Below are 10,314 nucleotides of genomic sequence, written 5' to 3' on the forward strand. Positions count from 1 at the left end.
ACGTCATTCCCCTCGCACCTCCCGAGCGTACATTTTTTCCATTTTTTTAATCTCCACTGGAAGTCCCCTCGTGATGATATCTAATGATAATATCTAATCACGTACGTGATCGATTCAATCGTATTACGTGATGTGATAATCACTTAAGGAAATTCATTGACGGCTCTCCGAGGCTATAATTTATAATCAGTATTTCGATATCATTTTTTGAGATTTATTGCGCGATGCATTTTCACTGCTTTAAATAATTCTCAAGTCCACCTGCCATTCGCCATTTGAAAGAGATTGACCAGAGGTAGCGGGTCGTACGTGATTCCTTCATCATGTCACATACGGTATATACAATCGAGGAAGTAGCATGTCATAATGGTAAATCAGACACAGGACTGTGGATTGTTATCAAAGATATTGTCTACGACGTGACAGAGTACATACACGAGGTATGAATTTCAATATTTTAATTATGTGGGTGTGAAACACATAGGGAGTTTGAATTCACCGAATTATTCTCGATATCCTCTCATTTTTCTCATTTTTTTGTGAAATTTACAGAGAAATATCAAATTACTGACTGATTAATTTATTATATTTATATTGTAGTATATTTTATAATTATATTGCTTATAATATAATTAAACAATATAATAATAATTTTTATTGATGTTATTAGTATATCTTTATCAGAAATTTCGAAAAAACTTGAAAGATGAGAAGATAGTAATTGCAGTAATTGCAGTAATTGCTTTATTGTTGAATAGCATCCGGGGGGTGAAGAATTACTTCTCGAATATGCCGGGAGGGATGCTACATCGGCCTTCAATGATTTCGGTCACTCATCAGATGCAATTGCTCATCTCAAGCTTTATAAAATTGGACAACTCGCTGAGGTTTCAATTGAAAACAATTCTCCCTTCTTTATCCACTAAAAATTATGGCCTATTCATGAATTTTATTCCACTTTTTAGGGCGATAAAAGAAGCAAAGAGATCAGGGAGAGAAAACGTAAAAGTCGGCGAATATTTTTTCCACTGTTCCGCAGCTGTTCCACGTGACAATTCGTGGATATGATTATTGAATTGTGACACTATGTATTTATGTATTATTTATTGATTTCTCAAAAAATGAATGGTTTTTCATATTTATCGTCTACAATATTGGTATTGGGAGTAATTACTGGAGGAGAAATTATATCCATCCACCCATTACACGACCAGTGGCTTTTGATTTTCCTCGTGGTTTTGTTTCTGGCGATTCGGAAGCCTGTTTAACAGGCATTTGAGTTTGACTTTTTTCTTTAGTATTGACATCTTTTTTGCTCTCTGTTTTTCCTGGGGGATGATCTTTCTTCTCATTCTCCACTTTGACAACAGTCGTTTCCTTTTTTTCTGCTTCGACGTTGACTTTACTATTAATTTTCACCGACGAACTGGCCTTTGCCTGATCATCCTCAGGATCTTCGGGAATCGGTGAGGGAATCACTCGTTCGACATCCGCTTTGTCCTGACTGTGAGTGGAAATTGATTTCTTCAATACCCCACGTTTGACTGATTCAGTTGCTGAAGTGACTGATGGTGCTCTAGTTACAGCCTCTTTGATGTTGATTTTTACACTTGATCTTGGAGGAACAGCTGGTTTAGTCGTGGTGTCAGTGGTTTCAGCTGCACCTTTGAAAAAAATAATAAAACAATAAAAATGAATTTACAATCAAGGTAAATCATAATAATATGACACAATTAAAATGGAACCTGTAGGAGCCGCGGGTGATTGTCCAGATGCATCAATCTGTTTATTACTTTTTCCCATAATGAATTTAGCGTATGCAACTCTAGTAACCGGAGATACATCGAGCAAATTTGGATTGTACTCGATCAATCGATTTGGATCGAGCGACGCCAAATCAGAGTCCGGATGCATCTGCTGCTGTCTACGGAGACTTCTTCTAGTTTGCCGAATGGCAGCTTCATTTTTACTACCAATTGGATCAGTTGGAATAGTATTTTGCCTGACGACAGCATTCCAATCTTTTTTAGCACTGGAACTCGAGCGTCGACCAATTGCTTTAGCCAATTGACTGAAGACATCTTTGGGTTCTTTTTCACTCTGAATTACAGCATTAACTATTCCCTCGACTATTCCTATTTGGAAATCCTTCTGAAGACGACGCTCCATCACTCGTCCTTTCTTACCGGACACTTCTGCCTTTTCCATTGCTGGCGTTCGCATACCATTCTGTCGCAAAATATCAATCAATTCGTATCGAAGTGTTGATATGTCTTGACGAATTTCCATCACATCGTCTTCAGTTATTCCAAATTCATCGCGTTTCCTCTGCTCAGCAGTTACATATCGACGAACAAGCAATCGCATTACTGTCTCGTGACGGTCTCTCGCCTTTTCACGCGATTTTTTCTGAAAAATACTATCCGTTAGTCGGAATGGGTCTGTGATAATTCAAAAATATGGCAATCGTGGGAAAATTACGATGAGAGATTTGGTGGGTCGTCCGGTATTTCCGCATCGAATTATTTTGTTGAAGGTCTTCGCTGTGGGAATCATGTTGAATGGTGGAGGTACTGTATCTCCATCCTCGAAGTAGCTCATCCACAGGTGACTCCTCGCGAATTTCCACTCCGTGTCTGATCGTTCCTATCGGAAAAGTTTATTCAATTTTCTTTTTTTTTTTTTGCATTCAATGAAAACGAAAAGAAGCAAAAGTCGTATTAATTGATTATGTTTAGTGTATCTTAGAGATTTTGCATGGAGTACTGAATAATAATTACCGAAATAATTTGATAGGAGTTGGACATCATAGCAATGAGCATATTCAGGAGAACGATTACATTGATAACCGAATACGAACCGAACATTAGGAGTGCCCAGAAACGTGTGAAGCTCTTTATTCCAGTCAAGTCGAACGACATTAAATCGATCATACCGAAGCTCGCCCAGAAAAGGGATTGAGATGTCTCAAATAAACTGTGAATCATCCCAGTATTACAAATCGCATTACATAATCATCAGACACACTGAGAAAAATATCCACTGCTAATTTAATTATTAAATAAATAAATTGAGCAACTGTATAGCAATATTATATGGTATTTGCACTGAAATTCGTGGATTTTCTCGTAATTAGTGAAGATAATTGAGGAAGTAATTAGTAATTAGTATTTTCCTCAGTGTTTGATTGGAATTATTTGACCACTAACTTGGCAAATCGTCGCCAGATAGAACACGCCTTTTCCTGATTATCAAAATCAGGTAATCCAGTTGGCAAATGATAACACTTGGATTTCTCAAGGTCTGCGTAGTACCACATCAATTGATTCATACCACATCCAAAGGCAAATAAAACGAGTGTATAGATGAAGAAGAATTTGATAATATCAATTATCATTCGCCCTAATGATATTTGAAGAGGTCCCAAATGTGGATTCACACTGAATATGTGAACGAGTTTTAGGAAGCTGAAGATCATGCCAGCTGCAAAAGCACCCTCGGAGAGGAGCATCGGGTCGAAAGCGTCCCACTGATCTCTCGGGTACCAAGGATTTTCCCCACTCCAATATTCTCTCTGGAGATTTATTATATATTGAACAAAAAATATATCAAAAGTAAATCCATTATTGCTATTGATAAATGTTTATATTTGCACCTGAACTGTGTACCAGGCGGTCATCCTCAGGGTTATCCAGATAACGTAGAACATGTTCTGAATGAAATCCACAATATTCCACAGATCGGAAACATATTCCAGCATTCCATCACTCCATAGTGATCGAATTTCTCCAATAATCAGACCTAAAGTATCAATTAAAGTACCACTGGACCATTCTGGGGTTTATTTCAGATTTTAGTGATTGCACGTACTTATCACATAAATCATAACTCCACTCTCGACAAAACCTGGGATGCATCCTCTCTCGTGTCTTTTCCATCCTTCCAGGATTTCTCTCATCCAGGCATTTCCGAATAATTCAATCGCAAGGTATTCAACTCGTTGGGATGCCATCCCCAAGAGCACTGTCGGTGAAAGTCAATTGTTAGTGTCTGAAACATGTTTAAGGCCCAGATGGACTGCCTGGAAAAGATAATTCACTCCAAAATTGGGACTTCTAATTACTCCGTCAATTAATCGTTCATTCCGATAATTGTTAGCTAGCGGCCTAGTTGTTGACAACCGCTAGAAGGCTAGCTAACAATTATTGATAAAAACGATTAATTGCCAAAGTAATTAGGAATCCGAATTTCGAAGTAAATTATCTTTTCTAGATAATCTACCTGAGCCTTAATTGAATATACTGACTTAAAAAAAATGCGTAGGAGGAGGAGTGACAGATGAATTTGACAAATGGCTTCTTCATGAACTGGCCCATTTGGGAGGTTGGTGACAGCATGTAAATGGTACTGTAGACTGGAAACATTGCTCCGAGCTTGGCAACTTTGACGAGTTGTCCAACCATTGTGAGTCGGCGAAAACCCGGCAAACCGTCGTACCATATTGCCCCCAGGAGCTGCTGAACATTGGGATGAGCCACGAACTGAAAGACCGAATCATCAAAATTCTTCTCAATGCCATTCTCTTAATTAATTCAATGAACCGTACTTGTTTTTGTTTGTACTTAATAGCGAGTTTGAGTCTATCTAGGGTTTGTCTTTCACCTGGCTCCCAATTTTCACCTGTTGGATTATAATTCAACATCAACTCGAGTTCATGAGACGTTCGAGCGTGATCCAGTAAAGATGTTGCGAATTCTTGACATTGTTCCTTCAATTCCTAATAATTAATCATATTCTATTAATTGTTATTACAATAAATGAAATACACTCTTGGAAAATTAGACTTGAAATTTTTACGAACGAAAAATTCGTATGAAATTTTCAGAGAATTTTTTATTGATGAATTCGTTTATTTGTTGAACTTTCGTCGGAAAATTATATATTATTATTATTATTGTTAAATTGTATTTCATAGGAAAATGCAGATCATGAAATTTCGAGAAATTTCCAAAAGTTTATAATTGAGTATTTTGTATTTTTTAAAATAATCTCTTTACGTTGTACTCAGATCTGAATTCCTGTTCCATCCGACTCAATCGTCGCAACTCCCATGACAATTCAAAAGCAGTCAGCAATGGATCTCGTGATGATAAGGCTATGAGAGAGGGTGAAGTTAAAGCCCGATAGGCGTTTATGCGAGAATGTGAATGACGCAGCGAATCTTTTTCACTAGAACTAACGCACTCATCACATCCGCACCTAAAATTCATTAACTATTCATAATAAAAAATAGCTAAAAATCATATTAAATAAATTACCGGCCATCATGAGGACTGGGAAGAGTCGCTCCTCGATCCAGAAGAATCTTCAATATTTCATAATTATTTTTGTGAGCAGCCAGAATGAGTGGCGTGATATCCGGAGTAAAATTCGACGACGAGGTGTCAGTGAATTCCCAACTCTGCAATCGAAATAAATACACAGGTAAATAAAAAATAATGTATTCGCTAGATAAAAATATTATACAGACATAAGGTTTTCCCGGTTCGTGAATTTTTTCTTCCCAATCTAAGAGCATCTCGACAGCTTCAACGTACTCTTCTTTGATTGCATGTAATAAAGCGTCCTTGGAGAGGAAATACAAAGAATATCAATAAAAATATTGAAAAATAAATTGAAGAACATGATCTACTTACGTTAACAGCTATTCCAAGCTCTAATAAAATTTTTATCAACTCAATATTCTCATTTTCAATGGCAGCGATGAGCGCAGATCGATTCAACGGGTCAACACAGTTTATATCGAGTATCTCCGGATGGCCCTTATGTTCCTCAAGTAGTCTTTAGGAAAAAAAACCAAAAAACCCAGTCATCTCGGGCAAGCAACACCCACAATGAGAGAAAAAGCGGATAAAATCCAGGAAAGAGTGAGAAAAAAGGGAAAAAGCCGACAATACGTCATACTGAGAAGAAAAAAACCGAGCAAATAGCTTCGATACCTTTTGACTGTTGCACAATCACCGCGTTCTGCACTGAGTAAAAAATGTTTTTCAACTGGGCCAAGTGCGTACTCAACCGGTGGATTGAGAGATGGCAGAGATGATGCCCTAGCTTCATTCTCCAATAAATCTTGCTGCGATTCAGATGGATTCATCTTTTATCCTCTTTATTATTTTTAAAAACTTTTAAATCTTTTCATCTTATGTAGTATATCATTCCAGTGAACCCCGTTGGCCCTGTGGCAAGCGAATGCTGTACTGATCTATTCAGACCTACATTCAGGTGAATCCTTACGAATGAGGTAGTTATAAGTATAGGGGCTGAACTGGATTAAGAACAAATAAACAGCATCAACTACAAAAGTGAATTGATGCTCTAGATATTTCATTCTGCTCTGACTATATTTTTTTTCCCTCTGTCATCTTTTCATTGGGTGATTGAGCTAGATGAAAACATATCAACAGTGGATTTTAACGTGCAGACGACATAACTCTTGGGATTAACGCAATGGGATAAGAGGAAAAAAAAATCACCAGCGAGATACAGAAGGTGCTAGAAATGTTGGTTACGTGTTCAAACACTTTTTCTTCGTTAGTATCCCTTCATTATGGTTATCATCATCCTACAATGAGAAATTAGAGGTGCTAATGCAGCTTGTTCACCTGGCGATGGCGATGTGGTTTTTTCCTCTTACAATCCTTAATCTTGGGGGTGTCGAGTCATTCTTTCTTCATTTTTCTCATCAATTTTTCGCAGGACAATCCCACATGTTTGGATTACTACCGAATATTGTGTCAGATATGCGCGTGGGAATTGAGAAAAGATAATGCCAATTATCTCAGCCACGTGGTTTTTTTTTTATTATCATTACTTTTTCATACTTTGGTTCTGCTTTTTTCGAGTATTAAATCTATACACAGCATCAGTTACCTCGAGATATTTCCTCCGTAAATTGTAAGCCTCATTGAGTTGGGAAATTATAGTAATTAATATTATTACAATTGAAATACATTTTTAACGGCGGAGAAAATTTGAAGTAGAAAACAACGGTCTACCCGATACATTGAATGTTACATAAGATTTTCCATTGGTTTTGTATCGCTCGTCGGTCACAGAATATATGGAAGATTTAATTTTAAGTCAATCCGGATTAAGCGATAATCAAATAAAATATAGCCATAATATACTACATATGTTTTATGATTCAACTGAAAGATAAGTGAAATAATATATTACAGGGGTGCATGCTTGGATTAATAAAAAATCAGGGGTACAAGTTATGAATTTGTTTCAATATGTGAAAAAAAAATATGGAAATGAAGATAAATTTCAATTATTCCATTGATTGACATCGAAGTCCGAGGATTGAAGAGTGAGCGACGTACAGATACGGAGGAGTAAGTCATTATGAAGAGCAGATTCAGGATTAGTCAAAATACTGGGACAAATAGCAGCGAGTTTAGTTAAATTGAGAGGTATCATTGAACTTCTGCTAGCGGATGAAACTCGTGGAAAATTAAAACTCTGGACTCCTGATCGTCCAAATCTTATGATAACATCCGAACGTCCCCTGGGAATTCTGGAGGAGCCCGAATCATCACTGTTCATATTGTTTCCAGAATTATCTGGACTCTCCAGATTCGCCTGATGACTGCGCCCAAATCTGATGAATGATGAACCCATTTGACTTCTCCGCTCCTTCGAATCCGGACTCTCCTCCACATTCTGCGACCCAGACCGCTTCAAAACGTAATCAAATTCATTATCTAAGCTCATTTTATAAACGTGCGAGGGTGAGTCCATCTTCAGAGGTCTCAAGATGGTCCCCCTGACGACCATCAAATTCGTGGTGATGAGTAATCCATAAATTAATCCGTGATTGATCTGAAAGTAATAAAAAACGCGAACCAAAATTATTCAACTCTTCCCTAACATTCACTCTAAAAAAGGGAATAAACGAGATTAACTGAGCCAACTGAGTAAATGAATAGTTAAATAATCCAAATCACTCACTAACTAACTAAATAAACAAATAAACAGATTATAGATGAAATAAATAAAACAAACTAGCACTCACCATTGCGATCAAATCACCACTGGAGCTCCAATGATTAATCCTTTGATGAAGATATTCAGGAAAAAATTGTAACTTCTACGAATTTTTTAATGAATATTTTATTATTTTGTTTATAAAGTGGATGGTGTTGCACTGACGGTTGAAGAGTGTGTCCTGAGTGTTGGGTGAGATGTGCCTCTTATATAGAAGTCCTGTTGCGCAGAGGGATACAGAATGGAATGGGATCCTCCACACCCAGCAGAGTTATACTGTCGGGATATAGTCTTCCTCACCTGAATTATGATTGGTCGCGCTTACAACACGATACCACAACATTATTTTGATTCAATTATACCATAGCCGACCTACGTAATCATCCCCCGTTATTTATGGCTATCGCAAATAACAATAATTTGCCCTGTCGAGGGCAAATGTTGGACTATTTAAATAACACGATGTAGTGTATTCTATTTCATTTATTTTCAATACAGTATACACCTCAAATTTTTCAACTCATCGGTTCGTCCACTACGTCACTATTTGTTTTTTATTTAACTGCATCAACATTCATATAACGTACGATCACGATCTAACGTAAATATTCGAGGTTTACCTTTCCACATTTCCATGCATACGCACTGCCACTCAGACAGGAAAAAATGATGAGAAAATTTCATCGAATTGGACAGCAGTGTGTAATTTTGCATTGTGCGGGGATAAATGGAAATTATTGATTATTCACAAGTGTTTTATTTTCACTATGGGTTGGTAAAAATGGTCTATAAAAATATTATTCATCGTTTTTTACTTGTGGATTTTTTTCTAGTGGAAGTGGGTGGGAATGATTTTTACGGAAGAGTCTGGAAATTATTTCTCGGTGATAACAATGGCTGTATGAGCTGAGCTTGAAAAATACTGAGTCTTTCGAGCCATCCAGTCGTACTGTACTATTGTACACAATACACTGGAATTCTTCTAAATCGTACATAACATTCATCTCTCGTATTCAACTCTAGACAACCTAACAATACATACATCTGGCCACGTTATTGATTGCAACAAGAAAAAACTGTATATAATTGTAATACACACAGTACTGATACATTAATACGAATAATGTATTTGCGATAAGTTCTAAACACAACAGTGAGTTAAACAATCCGCATGTACGGTCGATGCGTTAACTGATTCATCAGGATGAATGTGCGCTGAAGTTTTTGTTGATAATCAACAAATGCAACAGGTATTGCTCTGATTTATTTTTGATTTTCCCCCTTTTGCTGATGGAAAACCGGGACAACACTCGTCAGGTTGCCCAAGAAGTTGTGGAGGTCTTGATGATTTACTCTCGTCATTCAGGGAAACTCCTCCATCATGATTTCCATTATTTGAGCAGGCACTCTCAATCGATACGTCTGATGATGTGTTCACTAGACTGTATTTAGTATCAAGTCTACTGTGAACCCCAGGTGGATCCTGATTTCTTGATAACATGTTATCGCGATGTTGACGAAAATGCTCTTGTGTATCACTCAATAAAGATCCAAAAACATTTTTAGAATTACACATGATTGATGAGACTGCCCCCACAGAGTTCGATCGCATTTCTAAAAAAAAAACATTTTGATAATCAGATGACTGAGTGCAATTAATAACAAAAATTACCTCTTGTATCAATATTCTTGGTGGGTGAATTCGCGACGGATCGTCGGGCCACGTCCTGAAAAGTTATTGGCGAATAAATTCGTCTCTCGTCAGATGCTAATCCTGTGGAGCTCAACAGAACAGATGATGACATTTTACTTGACAATGTTTTCGTCAATGTCTCCATATACGGTACTCGATCAGATAATTTATTTGCAACAGCAGTATTACTATCTGACGTCAATTTTTCACCAGTGCTCATCCATTCCGGTGGTCTCTGATTCTTCATGCTCTTTGGATTGTTCATTCGGGATATCCGTTTTTCCAGCCAATACGTTTTCATCGATCCTTTTCCTTTCACTTGAATTTCACCCCGTTCCTTAACTTTGTACGATGGAGAAAGTAATTCTTTTGTTGACTGCGATATGTGTATCTGCATTGCCTCACTTGTTGCTTCCATTCTGGATGCAACATTAACAGAATCACCGAAGAGGCAGTAACGGGGCATTTTTAACCCGACAATTCCCGCAACAACTGTACCACTGTGAATTCCAACCCGAATCTGCAAGTGCTCCCCTGAAATAATCATGATAATGTGAAGAATTATATGGGTG

General features: G+C 37.3%; 4 protein-coding genes across 5 annotated transcripts in view; 1 reads left to right on the forward strand and 3 right to left on the reverse strand.

Moving 5' to 3' along the window:
- The first annotated feature begins 244 nt into the window (after positions 1–244).
- Positions 245–1,140, forward strand: LOC105263875 (cytochrome b5-like). The gene is made up of 3 exons (XM_011300363.1): positions 245–440; positions 759–887; positions 966–1,140. Exons 1-3 carry the CDS (start codon positions 324–326, stop codon positions 1,050–1,052), a joined length of 333 nt encoding a protein of 110 aa, XP_011298665.1. The 5' UTR covers positions 245–323; the 3' UTR covers positions 1,053–1,140.
- A 32-nt stretch (positions 1,141–1,172) lies between these two features.
- Positions 1,173–6,326, reverse strand: trp (transient receptor potential). Of its 2 annotated transcripts, XM_011300351.1 has the most exons (14): positions 6,000–6,326; positions 5,697–5,841; positions 5,531–5,626; positions 5,319–5,461; positions 5,058–5,259; positions 4,607–4,777; positions 4,307–4,541; positions 3,871–4,023; positions 3,656–3,801; positions 3,210–3,574; positions 2,781–2,976; positions 2,482–2,646; positions 1,746–2,409; positions 1,173–1,664 (listed from the first exon to the last, which is right to left on the reverse strand). In XM_011300351.1, exons 1-14 carry the CDS (start codon positions 6,152–6,154, stop codon positions 1,186–1,188), a joined length of 3,315 nt encoding a protein of 1,104 aa, XP_011298653.1. In that variant the 5' UTR covers positions 6,155–6,326; the 3' UTR covers positions 1,173–1,185. The 2 variants fall into 2 exon arrangements, with proteins under 2 accessions (XP_011298653.1, XP_011298645.1); XM_011300343.1 differs by having other exon boundaries at positions 5,319–5,626.
- Positions 6,327–6,836: 510 nt separating this feature from the next.
- On the reverse strand, positions 6,837–8,217 carry LOC105263882 (uncharacterized). Its single transcript, XM_011300376.1, has 2 exons — positions 8,078–8,217; positions 6,837–7,884 (listed from the first exon to the last, which is right to left on the reverse strand). The coding sequence occupies exons 1-2, from the start codon at positions 8,078–8,080 to the stop codon at positions 7,330–7,332; spliced, it is 558 nt and encodes a 185-aa protein (XP_011298678.1). The 5' UTR covers positions 8,081–8,217; the 3' UTR covers positions 6,837–7,329.
- A 345-nt stretch (positions 8,218–8,562) lies between these two features.
- The window catches only part of Gyc88E (Guanylyl cyclase at 88E), a 4,554-nt gene continuing 2,802 nt past the window's right edge, over positions 8,563–10,314 (reverse strand). The window contains exons 9-10 of the mRNA XM_011302780.1: positions 9,722–10,271; positions 8,563–9,663 (exon numbers count right to left, since the gene is read on the reverse strand). Of these exons, the coding sequence (XP_011301082.1) occupies positions 9,284–9,663; positions 9,722–10,271 (930 nt within the window). The 3' untranslated portion in view covers positions 8,563–9,283. The remainder of the gene's footprint in view (positions 9,664–9,721; positions 10,272–10,314) is intronic.

The sequence above is a fragment of the Fopius arisanus genome, unplaced genomic scaffold (genome assembly GCF_000806365.1).
Source record: "Fopius arisanus strain USDA-PBARC FA_bdor unplaced genomic scaffold, ASM80636v1 scaffold00001, whole genome shotgun sequence".
NCBI lineage: Eukaryota > Metazoa > Arthropoda > Insecta > Hymenoptera > Braconidae > Fopius > Fopius arisanus.

Coding starts and splice junctions, on each gene's coding strand:
- LOC105263875 (XM_011300363.1), top strand. CDS start 324: ATGTCACATACGGTATATACAATCGAGGAAGTAGCATGTCATAATGGT. Junction 441..758: donor TGACAGAGTACATACACGAG/GTATGAATTTCA, acceptor ATTGTTGAATAG/CATCCGGGGGGTGAAGAATT. Junction 888..965: donor AAATTGGACAACTCGCTGAG/GTTTCAATTGAA, acceptor TCCACTTTTTAG/GGCGATAAAAGAAGCAAAGA.
- trp (XM_011300343.1), bottom strand. CDS start 6,154: ATGAATCCATCTGAATCGCAGCAAGATTTATTGGAGAATGAAGCTAGG. Junction 4,542..4,606: donor TTAAGTACAAACAAAAACAA/GTACGGTTCATT, acceptor TCGGTCTTTCAG/TTCGTGGCTCATCCCAATGT. Junction 2,410..2,481: donor GACCCACCAAATCTCTCATC/GTAATTTTCCCA, acceptor AGTATTTTTCAG/AAAAAATCGCGTGAAAAGGC.